General features: G+C 50.4%; 1 protein-coding gene across 1 annotated transcript; it reads left to right on the top strand.

Moving 5' to 3' along the window:
- Positions 1-918: 918 nt before the first annotated feature.
- LOC120920458 (E3 ubiquitin/ISG15 ligase TRIM25-like) lies at positions 919-21,984 on the top strand. The gene is made up of 2 exons (XM_040332602.1): positions 919-1,233; positions 19,890-21,984. The coding sequence occupies exon 2, from the start codon at positions 19,892-19,894 to the stop codon at positions 21,626-21,628; it is 1,737 nt and encodes a 578-aa protein (XP_040188536.1). The 5' UTR covers positions 919-1,233; positions 19,890-19,891; the 3' UTR covers positions 21,629-21,984.
- Positions 21,985-22,757: the final 773 nt, after the last annotated feature.

Raw genomic sequence — 22,757 nt, 5'->3', positions numbered from 1 at the left:
AATGCAGCCCCACTTTGTATATGAATGCAGTCCCACTTTGTATATGAATGCAGCCCCACTTTGTATATGAATGCAGCCCCACTTTTGTATATGAATGAAGCCCCACTGTGCATGGCACTCACCATGGCATTGCCTCGATCACACACAGCAGGTATCTCCTCTCCCGACGTGTGTCATGGAACAAACAGGAGCTGTAGGTCTGTGTTCGGCAGGGCAGTGTGCTCTAGCAAGGTCCCCCCCTAGACGGGCTTGTGTGAGACAAAACACTGATTCAATCAGTGTTCCATCTCCATCTACTATCACACGAGCAGGTCTAGCACAGGCAGCACAGCCGAACACAGACCCAGATCTCACACACAGCGAGAGATGCCCGGTGTCATACACGCAGGAGAGAGGGGGAGCGCTGCAGTCAGCTACAGCTCAAAGCAGCCTCAGGACAGGCAGCCTACCGGGCTGGGCCAGTCCGGCCCTGGTGATGAGAGAGAGAGAGAGTGAGAGACTCGGCAGCGGCAGCTGCAGGCACCGCAAAGCAGTTTTAAAAAAAAAATTATAAAAATATATATATATATTTTTTTTTTAAAGCCAATGTGACATGATTGTCTCGAGGGGGGAAATTGCCCTGTTGCCCCCCCTGGATCCGCCATTGCCGTGCTCTCGTGGCCACTGTCGCAGCATCGGTGGTCCCCGAGCCGTGGCTGTACCAGAAGCCTCCCTCTACACGTCAGGCTCTACCACAAGGTACGTGACGGTATTTCTTTGTGTTGTGTCTCATTGTCCCTCCTGCACACCCACCTTCTCCAATAAATGGCCGCCCGTTGGGTTCTGTGTGGCCCCCCTCCATGTCCTCTCGCTCTGCGCTCCTAGTTCCTCACATGGTGTCTACTTTGGGAGCCCAGGAATAGTTGTCAGTTTACATTTTTCCTGTACTAGTGTATTATTGCAGGGAGGATGATGTTTTATTGGCGAGCCACCAAGGAGGAGGAGGAGCCCAACGTCTGGCAGGAACCCAGAAGAACGCCGTGGAAGAAGGGGGCGGAAGCTGCAAGTCTCAGTCTGCCGGGGAAGACGGAACAAGTGGAGCAACAAAAGCACATTACTGCTCTGTGAGTTGTAGGACTGTGTCTGGATCTGGGAGAGCTGACCATTCTGGGCTTTTCCGACTGTCCGGCCCGATCTGCAAAGAGAGCGTTCGCTACGGGGGCTGGAAACAGGGCGGGGCCACCCTCCGAACAGGTAAGCGGGATCGCGTTCCTATCTGGTGGCTCCTTCAGGGATTATTGCTCCACATACCTGCTAATTATATGATAATCACTCTGGTATCGTAGTGGGAGGCACTCTGCAGTGCCTGGAAAAAGTATTCATACCCCTTAAAAATGTCCACATCTTGTCATGTTACAACCAAAGACGTAAATGTATTTTTTGGGGATTTTATGTGAGAGACCAACACAAAGGCCCGGATTCACGTATCGCGTAGAATCGCGTATCTTTGTGCGGGCGTAACGTATCCTATTTACGTTACGCCTCCGCAATTTTTACAGGCAAGTGCCGTATTCTCAAACGAAAGTTGCGGCGGCGTAGCGTAAATAGGCCGGCGTAAGCCCGCCTAATTCAAATGTGGTAGATGTGGGCGTGTGCTATGTCAATCTTATGTGACCCCACGTAAAAATGACGTTTTTTACGAACGGCGCATGCGCCGTCCGTGAAAGTATCCCAGTGCGCATTGCTCCAAATTAACCCGCAAGAAGCCAATGCTTTCGACGTGAACGTAAATGACGCCCAGCCCTATTCGCGAATGACTTACGCAAACGACGTAAAATTTTCAAAATTCGACGCGGGAACGACGTCCATACTTAACATTGGTACGCCGCATCTACGCCTCATATAGCAGGGGTAACTATACGCCGGGAAAAGCCTAACGTAAACAGCGTATCTGTACTGCGTCGGCCGGGCGTATGTTCGTAAATTCGCGTATCTAGCTGATTTACATATTTCTAGGCGTAAATCAGCGTACACGCCCCTAGTGGCCAGCGTAAATATGCAGTTAAGATCCGACGGCGTAAGAGACTTACGCCGGTCGGATCTATTACAAATCTATGCGTAACTGATTGTAAGAATCAGGCGCATAGATACGACCGCTCAGACTCAGAGATACGACAGCGTAACTTGTACGTGAATCCGGGCCAAAGTGTCACATAATTGTGAAGTGGAAGGAAAATGATACAAATAAATCTGTGAAAAGTGTGGGGGGGAGGGGCATTTGTATGGCGCCCCCCCGGAGTCAATACTTTGTAGAACCCCCTTTCTCTACAAGTCTTTTTGGGGGTGTCTCTACCAGCTTTGCACATCTAGAGAGGGACATTTCTGCCCATTCTTCTTCTTCTCTGTAAAATATCTCAAGCTCTGTCAGATTGGATGGAGAGCGTCTCTGATCAGCAATTTTCAAGTCTTGCCACAGATCCTCAATGGGATTTAGGTCTGGACTGTGACTGGGCCATTCTAACACATGAATAGGCTTTGATCTAAACCATTCCATTGTAGCTCTGGCTGTACTTTAGGGTCGTTGTCCTGCTGGAAGGTGAACCTTCCCCCCGGGCTCAAGTCTTTTGCAGACTCTAAGGCCCCGTACTCACGACCAAACATGTCTGCTGAAACTGGTCCGCAGACCAGTTTCAGCAGACATGTTTGGCCGTGTGTTGGCCCGAGCGGACCATTTTGGGACGGATCAGACAGGTTTCCAGCGGACAACTGTTTCCCGGACTTGTTTTAAAACAGTCCGCTGGAAACCTGTCCGCCCGGACATGTACGGTCGTCTGTACAGACCTACCGTACATGTCCTGCCGCCCGCATCCCTCGCATGCGTCGAATGACTTCGACGCATGCGTGGAAGCATTTTTAAGGCGGCCCGCCCACGTCGCCGCGTCATTGTCGCGGCGACACCGCGTCATCGACGCGGCGACACCGCGGACACGCCCCGCGTAATGTTTACGCGCGGGCTTCTGTTCGATGGTGTGTATAGCCATCGAACAGAAGTCCCCGGGCAGTCCCCGGCCAGACATGTCCGATGGAAACGGTCTGCAGACCGTTTTCATCGGACATGTCCTGCCGTGAGTACTCGGCCTGAAGGGTATTGTTCTAAGATTGTCCTGTATTTGTCTCCATCCATCTTCCCATCAACTCTGACCAGCTTCCCTGTCCCTGCTGAAGAAAAGCATCCCCACCACATGATGCTGCCACCACCATGTTTCACGGTGGGGATGGTGTGTTCAGGGTGATGTGCAGTGTTAGTTTTCCCCCCACACACAGTAAAATGTTGGTGTCATGTGACCAGAGCACCTTCCCGCACATGTTTGCTGTGTCCCCTCCCCCACATGGCTTCTCACAAACTACAAACAGGACTTCTTATGTCTTTCTCCAATGTCTTTCTTCTTGTCACTCTTCCATAAAGGGCAGATTTGTGGAGAGACCACTAATAGTTGTCCTGTGGACAGATTCTCCCCCCTGAGCTGTGCAGCTCCTCCAGAGTTACCATGGGCCTCTTGGCTGCTTCTCTGATGAACGCTCTCCTTGCCCGGCCCGGTCAGTTTAGGTGGACGGCCATGTCTTGGTAGGTTTGCAGTTGTGCCATACTCTTTCCATTTTCCGATGATGGATTGAACAGAAGCTCTGTGAGATCTTCAAAGCTTGGGAGATTTTTTTTATAACCTAACCCTGCTTTATACTTCTCCACAACTTTATCCCTGACCTGTCTGGTGTGTTCATCGGCCTTAATGATGCTGTTTGTTCACTAAGGTTCTCTAACAAACCTCTGAGGGCTTCACAGAACAGCTGTATTTATACTGAGATGAAATGACACACAGGTGGGACTTTATTTACTAATTAGGTGACTTCTGAAGGCGATTGGTTCCCCTAGACTTTAGTTATCAGAGTAAAGGGGGCGCCATACAAATGCCCCTCCCCCCACACACTTTTCATATATTTATTTGTATCGTTTATCACTTTCCTTCCTCTTCACAATTATGTGACACTTTGTGTTGGTCTATCACATAAAATCCCAATAAAATACATTCACGTTTTTGGATGTAACATGACAAAATGTGGAAAATTTCAAGGGGTATGAATACTTTTTCAAGGCACTGTATAGTACCATTGATCCTATGTGAAGAATAGGCACTCAAGGAAGGCATGACGTTTCTCGTGCATACATATGCGCATGCGCAGACTGGCAACTGGCCGGGCAGATGTGCGTAGTCGTAGGCGTAGGCCCACTCGCACGTCCAGGTGTCACTAGTGCTGGTGCTATTAGACAGGCTGTGGTGCGGACTCATCGCTGTTTGCTTTGCAGCTTCTGTGTTGATTCCTGTGCTGACCTCTCATCCTGACCCCGGCTTGCTTCTGACCTGCGTTTTCCTGCTACCTGCCCCGACCTCGGCTTGTCTCTGGATTCTGCTTCTGCCCCCTTTTTTTTATTCCTGATCTATCTCCTGTTGCTGACTTGGCTTGTGACCCGACTATCCCGCTGTCTGCTCTCTATGCCTGATCTGCTAGACCTAGTGGCGGCTGGTGCTCAAAATTTTTGGGGGGACGCAAACAAACTGAAAAAAAAAACCCATCAATTGCCGCCACTGTGCCCATCAAACGCAGCCACTGTGCCCATAAAACGCAGACACTGTGCCTACCAAATGCAGCCACTGTGACCATCAAACGCAGCCACTGTGACCATCAAATGCAGCCACTGTGACCATCAAATGCAGACACTGTGCCCATCAAACAGACACTGTACCCATCAAACGCAGCCACTGTGCCATCAAACGCAGACACTGTGCCCATTCAACGCAGACACTGTGCCCATCAAACGCAGACACTGTGCCCATCAAACGCAGATACTGTGCCCATCAAACGCAGCCACTGTGCCCATCAAACGCAGTCACTGTGCCCATCAATCGCAGCCACCGTGCCCATCAAACGCAGACACTGTTCCCATCAAACGCAGACACTGTGCCTATCAAATGCAGCCACTGTGACCATCAAACGCAGCCACTGTGACCATCAAACGCAGTCACTGTGCCCATCAAACGCAGCCACTGTGCCATCAAACGCTGCCACTGTACCCATCAAACGCAGACACTGTGCCCATCAAACAGACACTGTACCCATCAAACCCAGCCACTGTGCCATCAAATGCAGACACTGTGCCCATCAAACGCAGCCACTGTGCCCATCAAACGCAGCCACTGTGCCATCAAACGCAGACACTGTGCCCATCAAACGCAGACACTGTGCCCATCAAACGCAGCCACTGTGCCATCAAATGCAGACACTGTGCCCATCAAACGCAGCCACTGTGCCCATCAAACGCAGCCACTGTGCCATCAAACGCAGACACTGTGCCCATCAAACGCAGACACTGTGCCCATCAAACGCAGACACTGTGCCCATCAAACGCAGCCACTGTACCCATCAAACGCAGACACTGTGCCCATCAAACAGACACTGTGCCCATCAAACGCAGCTACTGTGCCCATCAAACGCAGCCATCAATTGCCGCTACTGTGCCCATCAAATGCAGCCACTGTGCCCATCAAACGCAGCCACTGTACCCATCAAACAGACACTGTGCCCATCAAACGCAGCCACTGTGCCCATCAAACGCAGTCACTGTGCCCATCAATCGCAGCCACCGTGCCCATCAAACGCAGACACTGTTCCCATCAAACGCAGACACTGTTCCCATCAAACGCAGCCACTGTGCCATGAAATGCAGCCACTGTGCCCATCAAACGCAGCCATCAATTGCCGCTACTGTGCCCATCAGATGCTGCCCGGCACTTACCAGTCTAGGAGCGGGTCAGCGGTGGTCTCCTGCACGTCCCCCGTGTCTTCTTCCATCCTCTCTTAGGCGCCTGACGTTTCAGCCAATCAGGTGACAGGTACCAGACCCGGCAACCTGATTGGCTGAGAGGCGGATTCAGTGTTAGCAAAGCGAATTCCTTGTGAACAGCGAATGCCCAGCATGGCGCCCGCTGTTCACATTTTTGGGCGCCTATTAGAGCCTAGGGCTCCAATCAGGTGCTTCCAAAGAACACCCCCGCCGGTGTAATTCAGGTGCCCGAAAAAGGGGCGGGACACCTGAATAGGGGTTGGCATCAGCGACCATTGATAGATTCATGCAATCCACAGAGAGGGGGGGGCGGCGCTCCTGCGCCCCCTTTATGGACGCACCGCCACTGGCCCGACCGTTACCGCCCCGGCTCGTCTGACCCTGCGCCCCGCTCGCCCATCCTGCTACAGCTCTTCAATCCAGCAAGCTCTCATCTGGCTCCTGCTTCCAGCTGCTTACCCAACCAAGCTCAGTGCCAGCTCATCTGCCAACGGCCAGACCTGCTGCTGCCACACCCACCTGCCGAAGGCTGCCATGCCGGCTACAGGACTGCATGGATCTCATATATAAGAGGACCTGTCATGCTTTTTTCTATTACAAGAGATGATTACATTCCTTGTAATAGGAATAGAAGTGACCCATTTTTTTTTAAAACAGTGTAAAAATAAATAAAATAAAGTAAAATAACTAAGAAAAAAAAAAAGCGCCCCGTCCCGACGAGCATACGCATACGTGAGCGGCGCCCGCATATGAAAACGCTGTTTAAACCACACAAGTGAGGTATGGTCGCGATCATTAGAGCGAGAGCAATAATTCTAGCCCTAGACCTCCTCCGTAACTCAAAACATGCAACCTGTAGAATTTTTTAAACGTCGCCTATGGAGATTTTTAAGGGCAAAAGTTTTACCGCAATTTTGAAGCGTGACGTGTTGGGTATCAATTTACTCGGCGTAACATTATCTTTCACATTATAAAAAAAAATGGGGATAACTTTACTGTTGTCTTATTTTTTAGTTAAAAAAAGTGTAATTTTCCCCCAAAAAAGTGCGCTTGTAAGACCTCTGCGCAAATGCGGTGTGACAAAAAGTATGGCAACGACCGCCATTTTATTCTCTAGGGTGTTATAAAATAAAATGTATAATGTTTGGGGGGTTCTAAGTAATTTTTTAGCAAAAATCTTTTTTTCTTAGTTTCTGCCAGTAATTTTTTTTTTTCTCCTTCACCGATGTGCACTGATGAGGCGCCACTGAAGGGGCACTGGTTAGGTGGCACTGATGAGGTGGCACTGAAGGGCACTGATTAGGTGGCACTGATGAGGCGCCACTGAAGGGGCACTGGTTAGGTGGCACTGATGAGGTGGCACTGAAGGGCACTGATTAGGTGGCACTGATGAGACGGCACTGAAGGGCACTGGTTATGTGGCACTGAAGGGCACTGGTTAGGTGGCACTGATGAGGTGGCACTGAAGGGCACTGGTTAGGTGGCACTAATGAGGCGGCACTGAAGGGCACTGGTTAGGTGGCACTGATGAGGCGGCACTGAATGGCACTGGTTAGGTGGCACTAATGAGGCGGCACTGAAGGGCACTGGTTAGGTGGCACTGATGAGGCAGCACTGAAGGGCACTGGTTAGGTGGCACCAGGGGCGGACTGACCACTGAGTTACTCAGGCGCCGCCCGAAGGGCCCCATGTCACTAGGGGACCCCACCAGGGTTGCCAGGCTCAGTAAAACCAGGGACAGTATGTAAAAATCTATGGCCCAGATTCAGAAAGAATTGCGCTCTATTTGCGGAGGCGCAGGGCAACGATTTTGCCCTGCGCCCCCGCAAATATTTTGCGCTGCCCTCGATTCACGGAGCAGTACCTCCGTAAATTGCGAGGGCGCGCCGGCAAAATGATTCCCGCCGGGGGCGGGAATCATTTAAATTAGGCGCGCTCCCGCGCCGAGCGTAGAGCGCATGCTCCGTCGGGAAACTTTCCCGACGTGCAATGCGCCAAATGACGTCGCAAGGACGTCATTTGCTTCAAAGTGAACGTGAATGGCGTCCAGCGCCATTCGCGATTCACTTACGCAAACAACGTCAAATTCGAACGTCGCGACGCGGGAACGCCGGGTATAGTTTAGCATTGGCTGCCCCTGCTATTAGAAGGGGCAGCCTTACGCTAAACACGCCGTACGGAAACGACGTAACTTGCGTACGCAGGGGGCGCGCGACATTGTGAATCGGCGTAAGTATGCAATTTGCATACTACACGCTGACCACAATGGGAACGCCACCTAGCGGTCATCGCAAGAATGCAGCCTAAGATATGCGGGCATAAGAGCCTTATGCCACGCAGATTTTAGGCTGCAGTCGGCGTAACGAGTTCGCAGGTGCAATTGCTTACTGAATCTGGGCCTATGTTCTTTTTACATCTGTCCCTGATATGTCCGAAAATGACATGCTTTTGATGTGAAATCCCGAGATTTTAGCTGCTCCGCCTCTGCACTGCCTCCTGGCGTGGTGGCCATCTGTAAGCCCAGGGGCCCCATAGTCTTCTATTGCCCAGGGGCCCCATGAGTTGTCAGTCCGCCCCTGGGTGGCACTGATGAAGCGGCACTAAAGGTCACTGGTTAGGTGGCACTGATGAGGAGGCACTAATATGCCACACTGATGGGCACTGACTAGCATCACTAATGGTCAACGATTGGTAGAGCTGCACGATTCTGGGAAAAACAAAAAATTCTTTAGAATAAAGATCGTGATTCTCGCGGCGTAACGTCGTCATCTTTCACATTATAAAAACAATTGGGCTACTTTTACTGTTTTATTATTATTATTCAATAAAGTGGATTTTTTCCCCCCCAAAATATTGCATTTGAAGGACCGCTGCGCAAATATTGTGATTGTGTTATTTGAACCGGTTTGGCGAGTGTGAGTAATGATGGTTTGTACGCTGGAATTAGCATAACAGCGATGCGATCCGAGTGCCCGAGGCCGGGGGCGGGGCTCAGCCGTGAATGGATGAGAAGCCAACTTACATAAACCTAAAAATCCTGCCATAGAGACACGCAGAGGGGTGGATTCAGTAAGCAATTGCGTCTGCGTATCCATAGTTACGCAGCGCAATTGCTTAGTTGTGCCGGTGTAACGACTTTTCTGTGGGGTGGATTCAAGAAGCAATTGCGCCTGTGTAACCATAGTTACGCAGCGCAATTGCTTACTTGCCCCGGCGTAACAACTTCTCCTGATTCAGGCTCCTCGTTACGCCGACTGCAGCCTAAGATATGCGCAGCATAAGGCTCTTATGCCCGCATATCTTAGGCTGCATTCTTGCGATGGCCGCTAGGTGGCGTTCCCGTTGTGCTCAGTGTATAGTATGCAAATTGCATACTAACGCTGATTCACAACATTACGCGAGCCCTGCGTACGCAGTTTACGTCGTTTCCGTACGGCGTCTTTCGCGTAAGGCTACCCCTGCTATTAGCAGGGGCAGCCAATGTTACGTATACCCGTCGTTCCCGAGTTGCGAAATTTCAAATTTACGTAGTTTGCGTAAGTGATTAGTGAATGGCGCTGGACGCCATTCACGTTCACTTTGAAGCAAATGACGTCCTTGCGACGTCATTTGCCGCAATGCACGTCGGGAAAGTTTACCGACGGAGCATGCGCTCTACGATCGGCGCGGGAACGCGCCTAATTTAAATAATTTCTGCCCCCTACGTGATCATTTAAATTGCGCCCGCTTACACAATTTACGGAGCTACTGCTCCGTGAATCAAGGGCAGCGCAGTAATTTTGCGGGGGCGCAGGGCAAAAAAGTTACCCTGCGCCTCCGTAAAAAATGCGCAATTGTACTTGAATCTAGCCCTGTATTCAGAAAGCTCGTTACGCCGACTGCAGCCTAAGATATGACTGGTATAAGGCTCCTTATGCCGTCGTATCGCAGGCTGCATTCTTACGATGGCCGCTAGGTGGCGTTCCCGTAGTGGTCAGCGTAGAGTATGCAAATTGCATACTCACGCCGATTCACAACCCTACGCGCGCCCTGCGTACGCATTTTACGTCGTTTGCGTTTGTCGGGTTCCGCGTAAGGCTGCTCCTGCTATTAGCAGGGGCAGCCAATGCTAAGTATACCCGTCGTTCCCGCGTCGCGATGTTTGAAAATTACGTCGTTTGCGTAAGTGAATCGTGAATGGCGCTGGACGCCATTTACGTTCACGTTAAAGCAAATGACGTCCTTGCGACGTCATTTGCCGCAATGCACGTCGGGAAAGTTTCCCGACGGAGCATGCGCAGTACGTTCGGCGCGGGAACGCGCCTAATTTAAATGATCCACGCCCCCTACGGGATCATTTAAATTACGCGCGCTTACGCCGGCCATTTTTACGGAGCGCCTCCGCAAATTACGGAGCTACTGCTTCCTGAATCAAGCGTAGCGCAAGTAATTTACAGAGGCGTAGCGTAAAAACGTAACGCTGCGCCTCCGTAAGAAGTGCGCAGCAGTACCTGAATCTACCCCAGAGACACTATGGCCTAGATTTACGTAGGGCGGCATAACGTGGTGCGGGCGTAGCGTATCTTATTTACGCTACGCCGCCGCGTAGAGAGGCAAGTGCTGTATTCACAAAGCACTTGCAGCCTAAGTTACGGCGGCGTAACGTAAATGGGCCGGTGTAAGCGCGCCTAATTCAAAGTAGGCAGGTCGTGGGCGTGTTGTATTTAATTTAAGCGTGACCCCATGTGGATGCATGGCCGAACGAACGGCGCATGCTCAGTATCACGTTGTATTTACGCCCAAATATACGCTGGCTCAATGGCTGTGACGTGAACGTAACCTACGCACAGCCCCATTCGCGTACGACTTACGTAAACGTAGTAAAAAGATACGCTTGTTCCGACGTCCATACCTTGCATGGGCTGCGCCACCTAGAGACCAGCTTTATCTTTACGCCGGCGTATGTCTTGCGTAAACGGCGTAACTAATTGCGACGGGCGTACGTACGTTCGTGAATCGGCGTATCTTGCTCATTTACATATTCGACGCGGGAATCAACGGAAGCGCCACCTAGCGGCCAGCGTAATTATTGCACCCCAAGATACGACGGCGTAGGAGACGTACGCCGCTCGTATCTTGGCCAAATCTATGCGTAACTGATTCTATGAATCGGGCGCATAGATACGACGGCGGCCATTCGTAAAATCTGGAGATACGCCGTCGTAAGTCTTTGAGAATCTGGGCCTTTGTTTCCAATATTATACTTAGTCCCCCCTTTATATCAGCCCCCCCCCCCCACACCAGAAACCCCTCCTTTGATATAATGAGTCCCCTCCTTTCACAATACAGTTTTTTGTTAAATACTTGTAGCGCCCCGCCCCCACTGACCAGGCGCTACGCTGAATTTAGTGGGTGTCTGGGCCGAGAGTTGGGCTCAGACTTTAACCACTTAAGCCCCGGACCATTATGCAGGTTAAGGACCCGGCCAGTTTTTGCGATTCGGCACTGCGTGGCTTTAACTGACAATTGCGCGGTCGTGCGACGTGGCACCCAAACAAAATTGGCGTTCTTTTTTCCCCACAAATAGAGCTTTCTTTTGGTGGTATTTGATCACCTCTGCGGTTTTTATTTTTTGCGCTATAAACAAAAATAGAGCGACAATTTTTTAAAAAAAGAGGGCTAGATTCAGGTAGCTACGCTATAATTTACGGCGGCGCAGCGTAGTGTATTTACGCTACGCCTCCGCAAATTACAAGAGCAAGTGCAGTATTCACAAAACACTTGCTCCGTAAGTTGCAGCGGCGTAGTGTAAATGGGGCCGGCGTAATTCAAATGTGGAAGGGGGCGTGTTTTATGGTAATATGTGATGACCTGATGTGATTGACGTGATTTACGAACGGCGCATGCGCCATCCGTGTACATATCCCAGTGTGCATTGCTTCCAAGTACGGCGTAACGACGTATCGGTTTCGACGTGAACGTAAATTACGTCCAGTCCTATTCGCGAACGACTTACGCAAACGACGTAAATAATTCAAATCGCGACGCGGGAACGACGTCCATACTTAACATTGGCTGCGCCTCCTAATAGCAGGAGCAGCCTTACGCCGAAAAAGCCTTAACGCAAACGACGTAAAAAACAAACGCCGGGCGCACGTACGTTTGTAAATCGGCGTATCTAGGAAATTCGGATATTCTACGCCGACAACAACGGAAGCGCCCCTAGCGGCCAAAGTTATATTGCACACAATTCTACGCCGCCGCAATCAAGTTATGTCGGTGGAGGAAGCCTATTTTTTCAGCGTAACTGCCTTTGTGAATCGGCGTAATGCTACGCGGGCGCGGAATTCAAATTACTGAGGCGTATCTGGAGTATACGCCGCCGCAAAAGGTACCTGAATCTACCCCAATATTTTTTACTTTTTTCTATAATAAATATCCCCCAAAAAAGATATATAAAAAAAAAATGTCCTCAGTTTCATAACTGCGACATTATGGCGGACACATCGGACACGTTTGACACATTTTTGGGACCATTGTCATTTTCACAGCGAAAAATGCTATAAAAATGCTCTGATTACTGTGAAATGGGGTTAAGCGTGCCCTAAGGGTGGGATTCTTACTGTAGGGGGGCGTGGCTGTAGGCGTGGCGTCACTGATCGTCGTTCCCCATATCAGGGCACACACGATCAGTGTCACTGCCACATAGAAGAACGGGGAAGGTGTGTTTACACTCACCTCTCCCCGTTCTTCAGCGATCGGGTCTGCGGGTCCCGCGGGCGTGATCACGGAGCCTCGGACTGGGTCACGAGAGCGCCGCCGGCGCGACTGGGCTCTTAACCACTTCCCGACCTCCTCATGTACATTTACGTCGGCAGAATGGCACGGACAGGCACATCAACGTACCTGTACGTGCCTGCCTAGACGTGGGTGGGGGGTCCGATCGGGACCCCCCCCCGGTACATGCGGAGGTCGGGTCCGCTCGGGGAGCGATCCGGGACGACGGCGCGGCTATTTGTTTATAGCCATTCCGTCGCGATCGCTCCCCGGAGCTGAAGAACGGGGAGAGCCGTATGTAAACACGGCTTCCCCGTGCTTCACTGTGGCGGCGTATCGATCGTGTGATCCCTTTTATAGGGGAGACACAATCGATGGTGTCAGTCCTACAGCCACACCCCCCTACAGTTGTAAACACACACTAGGTGAACCCTAACTCCTACAGCGCCCCCTGTGTTTAACTCCCAAACTGCAACTGTCATTTTCACAATAAACAATGCAATTTAAATGCATTTTTTGCTGTAAAAATGCCAATGGTCCCAAAAATATGTCAAAATTGTCCGATGTGTCTGCCATAATGTCGCAGTCACGGAAAAAATCGCTGATCGCCGCCATTACTAGTAAAAAAAATAAAAAAAATAAAAATGCAAAAAAAACTATCCCCTATTTTGTAAACGCTATAAATTTTGCGCAAACCAACCGATAAACGATTATTGCGATTTTTTTTACCAAAAATAGGTAGAAGAATACGTATCGGCCTAAACTGATGAACAAAAAAAAATTATATATGTTTTTGGGGGATATTTATTATAGCAAAAAGTAAAAAATATTGCATTTTTTTTTAAATTGTCGCTCTATTTTTGTTTATAGCGCAAAAAATAAAAACCGCAGAGGTGATCAAATACCACCAAAAGAAAGCTCTATTTGTGGGAAAAAAGGACGCCAATTTTGTTTGGGAACCACGTCGCACGACCGCGCAATTGTCAGTTAAAGCGACGCAGTGCCGAACTGTAAAAACCCCTTGGGTCTTTAGCCAGCATATTGGTTCGGGGCTTAAGTGGTTAAAGGCAATGTACAGGTACGTGCCTGTGCCTAGCCGTGCCCTTCTGCCGACGTATATCGGCGTGAAGGGGTCCTTAAGTCGTTAATGATTTACGCTAAATCAGCCTCTGTTCTGGCTGTGGCCGTGCCTGAAAGGATTTTCCCACTGTTGCCTGTAGGTGGCGATACCACCACAGGCCAATGTTGGAACACGGGTAGGCTACAGTGTATTGAGTGTCTTTTCCCGGGAACAGCCCAGTGGGAGTAGTTCCCCGCTGGGCATGCTAGGAAAGGGTACTTAAGAGGCAGACGCCAATTTTTGGGGTCCTTCGCCTCGTGGCCCTCCTGGCGCGAGGTACGTGTCGTTGTGATTTTCAGTCTCTGGGCCACGTTGGCCCAAGGCTGCCTTTTTGCTAAGTAGGCACAGCTATCCTGGTTGGGGCCTACTACTGCAAAGAAAACCAGAGCTGTCCGTCTACTAGAGGAAGCTACTTAATGGAGGAAACCAGGGGAGGACCTGCCAAGGAGGAGACCAAGCGGAAGGCTAATGTCTCGTGATAGGCCTGGTGACCCTATTAAGGGGGATCTACAGATCAGGTTACCCTACAGTTTTGCCGGGTCAGCTTAAAGGCTCTTTAACTGTAAGGCTGAAAGTTCGGGGTGTAAAATCCTGTGGCAGAGGATTCCGGACTGTTCATTTTGCTCAAAACCAGTCTGTGGCAGAGACTGTTGCTGATTACTGTCCGTGCTCCATTCCGGCTGCTAGGCCAGGTGAGAGGGGCCTATCCGGGTGAGCAATGCCCACTTGAAAGGACGTGGTGAATGACTATTGGGACTTAGAAGTTTTTCTTCAGTGATCTGTACTGTGCACCTGAACTTCCCCTCCCCCTTCATCCTTCTACTTGACCAGTGTAGTCCAGAGGTACCCAACCTTATTTCTTACCGTTATACCACTTCTACTCCACCCCCCCATGCTTATCCTCTAGAATAATGAGACCACACCTTAGTTTTGGAGTAAAAATGGCCATAACAGCCTATTTATGTAACGTACACTGTAACGTAAAAACTCCAACTCAAATATAATCAAATATATATATACTTAATTAACACAATCTGTTGGTCTTTTCTGGCAACCCCCCAAACTCCAACACATCCATAACCAATACACTGCGGACCCATATAGCACATTAGGCCTCCAGCCATATAGTCTACTCGGAGACAACCCCCGCCCGCAGTGCAACCATTACGGTATTCCAACAATCTTTCAGCTGGAATACACCGGAGGGGCCCATACTACTGATTAGCCCCCCACCCCTTTTCATCACATTCATTACTGCCACCGTAAAAGACCAACAGAAAACACAGCCCCCAAGGATGACACCTCCACCTTAAGGGCCCCTCCACACCCGCAGGGCCCGTTGGATCACTTCCCGCGAACCCAGGGCCCAAAGATCAATCCCCACGTCCGAGAGAGGAACCCCATTCCTCCTCAAAAAAAAACGCCCAAATTTGACTCCAGCTCCAAATGCCTAATGACCAAACCCCCTTGGCGTGCCATAAACCTCCCCACCACCCGATTAACACCTATCCTGGCCCTGTTCATTCTTGCCACGGACCGAGCCCTGCGCCACTGTGTCCGGGCCACAATGTCCGACCACAGCAGGACAGTAGACGGAAAGGCCGCACGGAGGTTTATGATGTCCATTTTGACATCCGCGATCAGATCCCTGAACTTACGCACACCCAAATCGTTGCCCCTGCATGTATAATGAGCACATCGGGTGGTCTATCCCGCCGTGCGTAACGTTCCACGTCTAACAAAAACTCTACCCCCCATCATGCCTGGCACCACCAAACGGAAGCCTCCCTCCTTGAGATACCCCATTGTCTGCCAGCAGGTCTCACATCTGCTCTCCCGGCCCCCAACAGACATACGAGTGGCCAAGTATCCAGACGAGGCGTGCAGATCCTCCATCTGAAATGAGCAAATAAGACCCAATAGCACCCAGGTGATAACAACAGTAATACCCAAATCACAACCACCCTGCAAGGGTGACCCGCCCCCGTGCCTGTTCCCGGTGGCAAAACGGCTTCTTGTCTAATTTTTTTTATCAATCAACAACTAAATGTGTCAATACATAGGAAGGAATCTCCCAATCCTCCGCACCGCCGCTTCATCCGGGCCACACCTGGCAGCTTCAGTAGCCACCCCGATGCGAAAGGAGTGAGAAGCGAAAGCAGCACCCCCCAACCCGGCTTTCTGTAGCACTTCCGAAACACAGACACAAATTGGAACCGCCACAGCGGCCCCACCCCTGCCGGTCTAAATCTCACAAACTCCCTGACCGCCGACACCGGGCACACTCTTGACCCGGTAAGGAAAACAGTACCACGTCCACCCCTCTGCCTCTCTGGTCAGTTTTAAACTTACGCAACCTAACACACACCTTGTCCTCTGCCACTTGTACATCCTCCTCCAATTGCAGACAACCCACGTTCGATGTTCCTGGATACAAAATACACAATCCTCTATCTCACCTCGGGCCCATGGCTCGCGGCCCCCCAACTCGGTTCCCAAATCCAACCCCTCTCTCCATACCTTTGCGAAAGCCGTCCTTGTGGCCTTGCTTAACGACTGCCGGATCCATCCTGTGGCGATTCCAATGCCAGCTCCCAGATCCAGCCCAGGCAAGGCACCCCTTCTGCCTCCGCCGTCGGGGCCGGCTCTCTAAACTTGTCCCACTGAAATCGAGACAAGGAGTCAACAAGGAGACAGCTGAAGCACCGGCTAGTCGCTCAGCTCTTCCGGTGGGATGGGAGAGTCTGAGAAAGCCTTGAAAGGCGGCGGGAGGGGGGATGTCCCTTCCTGCTGTTTGTAAAAAGCATGCCAGCAGCTAATTGGCCGCTAGGATTGCTTTTACAAGAAAGTATAACCACACAAATTCCAGTGATGTACCATTAGGTCTGTGACAGACCTAGCCAGGACAGAGGACTGAATGCTGATTATGGGCCCTGGATTTTAAGGAAACAATACTCTTTGTGAGGTGTATGCCTGGGGACCTTGGAGTAATGTTATTTTGGACTCAAGTCCATGTCGCCCCAAAGCACACAGACTCCGGGAACCCTCTATATGCCATATTATAGTGATGGCTTCATAATGTTGGGGCTCATAGAAGATGCTGATGCCGTCATCTCCAGCCACCTGTCTGTCTGTTGTCTGCTATAATGTGTTTATTGTATATAGGTCTAGTGTGGGATCTAAGTCTTTCATCCATTGTTGTTTGTGTTAATTAACTCTGCTATTTTGTGAAGGAGTTCTGTGTTGATTTGTGATAATGTGTATTGTAGTTAGGGAGCTAGGAGACAGCAAGGCTAGGAACTGAAAGGTCATGCCTCTGAGTCTAGGGTTGCCACCTTTTCATCAAGCCAAACCTGAACACTTTAGCGGCGCACAGCAATTATAATTTTTTCCGCAGTTTACACTATAGGATTGTAAAAGACCTGGGACACCTTTGGGTGCCATAAGAAGTAGTATTGCAGCGCATGTAGTGTCATGTGATGAACAGTGGGTGTGACCAAATTGTGTTAATAATGGGAGAAGCTTAAGGAGTGTAGTTATATCAAACAAGGTCAGTCTGTCCCCCAGTACATCCCCCCCCCAGGTCAGTCTGTCCCCCAGTACATCTCTCCCCCAGGTCAGTCTGTCCCCCAGTACATCTCTCCCCCAGGTCAGTCTGTCCCCCCCGTATATCTCCCCCCAGGTCAGTCTGTCCCCCCCGTACATCTCCCCCCAGGTCAGTCTGTCCCCCCAGTACATCTCCCCCAGGTCAGTCTGTCCCCCAGTACATCTCCCCCCAGGTCAGTCTGTCCCCCAGTACATCTCCCCCCAGGTCAGTCTGTCCCCCAGTATATCTTTCCCCAGGTCAGTCTGTCCCCCCAGTACATCTCTCCCCCAGGTCAGTCTGTCCCCCAGTACATCTCCCCCCAGGTCAGTCTGTCCCCCAGTACATCTCTCCCCCAGGTCAGTCTGTCCCCCAGTACATCTCCCCCCAGGTCAGTCTGTCCCCCAGTATATCTTTCCCCAGGTCAGTCTGTCCCCCCAGTACATCTCTCCCCCAGGTCAGTCTGTCCCCCAGTACATCTCCCCCCAGGTCAGTCTGTCCCCCAGTACATCTCCCCCAGGTCAGTCTGTCCCCCCCAAGGTCAGTCTGTCCCCCAGTATAATCTCCCTGGGTCAGTCTGTCCCCCAGTATAATCTTCCTGGGTCAGTCTGTCCCCCAGTATAATCTCCCCGGGTCAGTCTGTCCCCCAGTATAATCTTCCCGGGTCAGTCTGTCCCCCAGTATAATCTTCCCGGGTCAGTCTGTCCCCCAGTATAATCTTCCTGGATCAGTCTGTCCCCCAGTATAATCTTCCCGGGTCAGTCTGTCCCCCAGTATAATCTTCCCGGGTCAGTCTGTCCCCCAGTATAATCTTCCCGGGTCAGTCTGTCCCCCAGTATAATCTTCCTGGATCAGTCTGTCCCCCAGTATAAACTTCCCGGATCAGTCTGTCCCCCAGTATAATCTTCCCGGGTCAGTCTGTCCCCCAGTATAATCTTCCCGGGTCAGTCTGTCCCCCAGTATAATCTTTCCAGGTCAGTCTGTCCCCCAGTATAATCTTTCCAGGTCAGTCTGTCCCCCAGTATAATCTTTCCAGGTCAGTCTGTCCCCCAGTATAATCTTCCTGGGTCAGTCTATCCCCCAGTATAATCTTTCCAGGTCAGTCTGTCCCCCAGTATAATCTTCCTGGGTCAGTCTATCCCCAGTATAATCTTCCCAGGTCAGTCTGTCCCCCAGTACAGTCCCCCCCAGGTCTATCTGTCCCCCAGTACAATCCCTCAGGCCAGTCTGTACCCCAGTTAAAGTGCCCCCCCCCACCAATATAATTAAAAGCACTGGAAGTCAACAGGAGTGGGAAGGGGGATAGGAGGACTGGTGCTACAGGGCTGCCACTGCTGTGTCCGGGTTTCAGGTGGACTAAACAGTCAGGGTGAATCCTGGACAGGTGGCAACCCTATCTGAGTCACCTAGGCTGTCTAAAGGATTATATAATTAGCTCACGTTAATTAGGTTTCTGGTTACAGTTTGTATTGGCATCCTTGTGTATATATTTGTGTGAGGTCTCAAATAAAAGGCTATTCCTGATGTACCCCAAGACTGGTGTTGTCTGGTGACTGGGTGGGATAGTGCTGGTTCTGGACAAAGGAAGCATGGACGGCCGACATAGTCCTGGGTTTGTCACAAGGTCGCTGGAGCTGAAGTGGTTGAGTTACTACACAGGTCTATACATGTGAGTGATTGGTAGCACAGCACTGTTATCATTTATATTGTTATATGCATGACTGTTTAGTGTTATTATAGCCGCATTCATAGAGAGTTACGCCGGCGTATCAGTAGATACGCCGTCGTAATTCTGAATCTACGCCGCAGTTAATTTAAGCGTATTCTGGAAACCAGATACGCTTAAATTAGGCTAAGATACGAGCGGCGTAAGTCTCCTACGCCGTCGTATCTTAAAGTGTAATTTGTAGGCTGGCCGCTAGGTGGCGCTTCCGTTGAGTTCGGCAGAGAGAATATGTAAATGACTAGATACGCCGATTCACGAACGTACGTGCGCCCGTCGCAGTAAAGATACGCCGTTTCCGTAAGAGATACGCCGCCTAAAGGTAAACATGCCCCCTAGGAGGCGTAGTCAATGTTAAGTATGGCCGTCGTTCCCGCGTCGAAATTTGAAAATTTTATGTCGTTTGCGTAAGTCGTCCGTGAATAGGGCTGGACGTAATTTACGTTCACGTCAAAACCAATACGTCCTTGCGGCGTACTTTGGAGCAATGCACACTGGGATATGTACACGGACGGCGCATGCGCCGTTCGTAAAAAACGTCAATCACGTCGGGTCACGAATAATTTACATAAAACACGCCCCCCATCCTCATTTGAATTAGGCGCGCTTACGCCGGCCACATTTACGCTACGCCGCCGTAAGTTAGGAGGCAAGTACTTTGTGAATACAGTACTTGCCTCTCTGACGTAAGGCGGCGTAGCGTAAATACGATACGCTACGCCGCCTTAAAGATGCGGCACTCTACTTGAATCTGGCCATCAGACTTTGTACATTGTTTTCTTATGAAATAAAGCTGACTAATCTTCTCGCTTTACTCTTCTGTCCTCAGTGATGGCGTCTTCTCGTCTGAAGGAGAATCTGGAATGTTCCGTCTGTCTGAACATTTATACGGATCCTGTGACCCTGAAATGCGGACACAACTTCTGCCGGGTCTGTATTGATAGCGTGCTGAACACACAGGAGGGGTCCGGAGGATATTCCTGTCCCGAATGCAGAGAGGTCTTCCAGGATCGGCCTGCACTGCACAGGAACATAACACTGCGTAACATAGTGGAGAATTTCCTGTCCACCCATCCAGATCCGGAGGAGTCCGGGGTCTTCTGTACTTACTGTATTCACACTCCTGTACCTGCCGCAAAATCCTGTCGGAGGTGTGAAGCTTATTTGTGTGACAATCACCTGAGAGTCCACAGCAAGTCGCCAGAACACGTCTTATGTGACCCCACCTCTTCCCTGGAGAACAGGAAGTGCTTAGTCCTCAAGAAGATCCTGGAGTATTACTGCACTGAGGACTCCTCCTGTATCTGTGTGTCCTGCAGGCTGAATGGAGAACATCGGGGACACCAGGTGGAGGCTCTGGACGAGGCCTCTGAGAAAAGAGAGGAAATCATAAATAACGCTGCACGAAAACTGAGGGAGGAGATGGACAATATTGTCCAGAGTCTGCAGGAACACAGGAGGGAAGTACAAGGAAAAGCAGACGGTGAAACCAAGAGAGTCACCGACCTGTTCAGAGACCTTATGAGGGATCCACAGAAACCAGACACAGGGGACTTGTGTGATACTGAGGATGGAGATGACGAGGAATCAGACACAGCGGACATGTGTCATACTGAGGATGGAGATGATGAGGACAAAGAGAGACACAATAAACTCCTCCATGATGGAGGGGATATGGATGTGGCGGGGGTCTCACACACAGGTTTATCTGAGACTGTGACAGGAGTCACTTTGGGTGGGGGGTTTGTGCATCTCAGCTTACCCTGTACCATGTCTGGGGTAAATGTAGAGAAATATCCAGGCACACATGTCCATCCATGTTCTACTACAGAGGGCAGAGGTCACATCAATGCTGAACCATTCAGTAGACATCCCCACCCCACCCCCACCATACAACCATCCAGTATACGTCGCCAACCCAACCCCACCATACAACCATCCAGTAAACGTCCCCAACCCTCCCCCACTATACGATACTCACATTGCCAGGCTGAAGGACCAAATAATGGGGGTGTACAGCAAACATCGGGGGTTACAGGCATATTACTGGATGTGAGCACAGCTGCTAACGATCTGGAGATATCAAGTGACAGGAAAACTGCCTCCTGGACATTTCATCGCCATCCCGGCCCAGAAACACCGAAGAGATTTCAGGATTTTTCTCAGGTGATGAGCCGACAGAGTTTCTCCTCAGGGCGACATTCCTGGATGGTGGATGTTGGGAGATCAGGTGAATGGGGAGTCGGGATGTGTTACCCTAGTATAGACAGAGGTGGAGATCAGTCACTGATTGGATATAATAAGAAGTCCTGGGCTGTGGGGAGGTGGTGCGATCGGTACTTAGCAATACACGACAGTAAGAAGACCCAATTACCCAACAAAATCTCCAGTTGCAGAGTCAGGATAGAGCTGGATTATGAGGCCGGGCGGATCTCCTTTTATGATCGGGGTGACCCGATCCGACACCTCCGCACCATCCACACCACCTTCACTGAGCCCCTCCATGCTGTGTTATATGTATGGGGAGTGGGAGGTGGTCTAGAGATATCAGGGGGGAACCCAATGTGAGAAACCCACCTGAATACTGGAGGTCTTCATGGGGCGAATAGTACGAGGCAGAGGACAACATTACAAAGCTACAGGCTTCAGGAGCCATCATCTTCATCCTAAACCTCACTTCACCACCTGGAGTGTCACTGACCAGGAGCAAGCATACCTATTACATATTTTGCATATCAAAAGTTTCTTTTTCTCTTTTTCATTTTTTTGGAGACATATTACCGAAAGTATTGGGACGCCACACCACATTGATGCCGTAATTTATGCAAAAGAAGCCCCGACCAAGTATTGAGTGCATACTATACTGTACATGGCCATACGTTTCAGTAAGCCAACATTTCTGTATTAAAAATCCTTTTTTTTTTTATTGGTCTTATTTAATATTCTAATTTTCGAAGATACCGAATTTGGGGTTTTTACTAGCTGTCAGCTATAATCTTCAAAATTAAAAGAAAGAAACGCTTGAAGATTATCACTCTGTGATACAGATACACCTGTACATGGCAGGGGGGAGCCAGTACTGGGGGTATGTGTTAGATTTGACAAAGGTCTTTTTTTAAGTCGAAAGTGGAGTATAAGAGCGAAATACCTTTTTAGTTGGTGATGGTCCCAGTAAGGTAATGCCACACCGGATTGGGAATTACATACAGGGGGCCAGATTCTCGTAGATCAGCGTATCTACGAGCGGGGCGTAGCGTATGCCATTAACACTACGCCGCCGCAACTTACTGGAGCAAGTGCCGTATTCTCCAAGCACTTGCTCCGTAATTTGCGGTGGCGTAGTCTAAATGGCCCGGCGTATCCCCGCGTAAATCAAAGGGGGCGGCTTGTATTTAAATTAAGCGCGCCCCGAGCCGAACGAACTGCGCATGCGCCGGCCTTAAACGTAGGCCACTGCGCATGCTCCGTAGTACGCCGCAAATACATTGGTTTGCGACGTGAACGTAATTAACGCACAGCCCTATTCGCGACGAGTTACGTAAACAACGGAAAAACCCGACGCCCTCCCGACGGCCATACTTAACATGGCATACGGCGGACTGACGTAAGGTTACCCCTCATATAGCAGGGGTAACCTTACGCTTACGGAAACGACGTAAACTACGGCGAAGCGGCGCAAAAACGTTAGGGAATCGAT

Source organism: Rana temporaria, chromosome 1 (assembly GCF_905171775.1).
Source record: "Rana temporaria chromosome 1, aRanTem1.1, whole genome shotgun sequence".
NCBI lineage: Eukaryota > Metazoa > Chordata > Amphibia > Anura > Ranidae > Rana > Rana temporaria.
The sequence above is the reverse complement of the archived record's forward strand: the minus strand, read 5'-3'. Positions and strand labels throughout refer to the sequence as shown.

Coding starts and splice junctions, on each gene's coding strand:
- LOC120920458 (XM_040332602.1), top strand. CDS start 19,892: ATGGCGTCTTCTCGTCTGAAGGAGAATCTGGAATGTTCCGTCTGTCTG.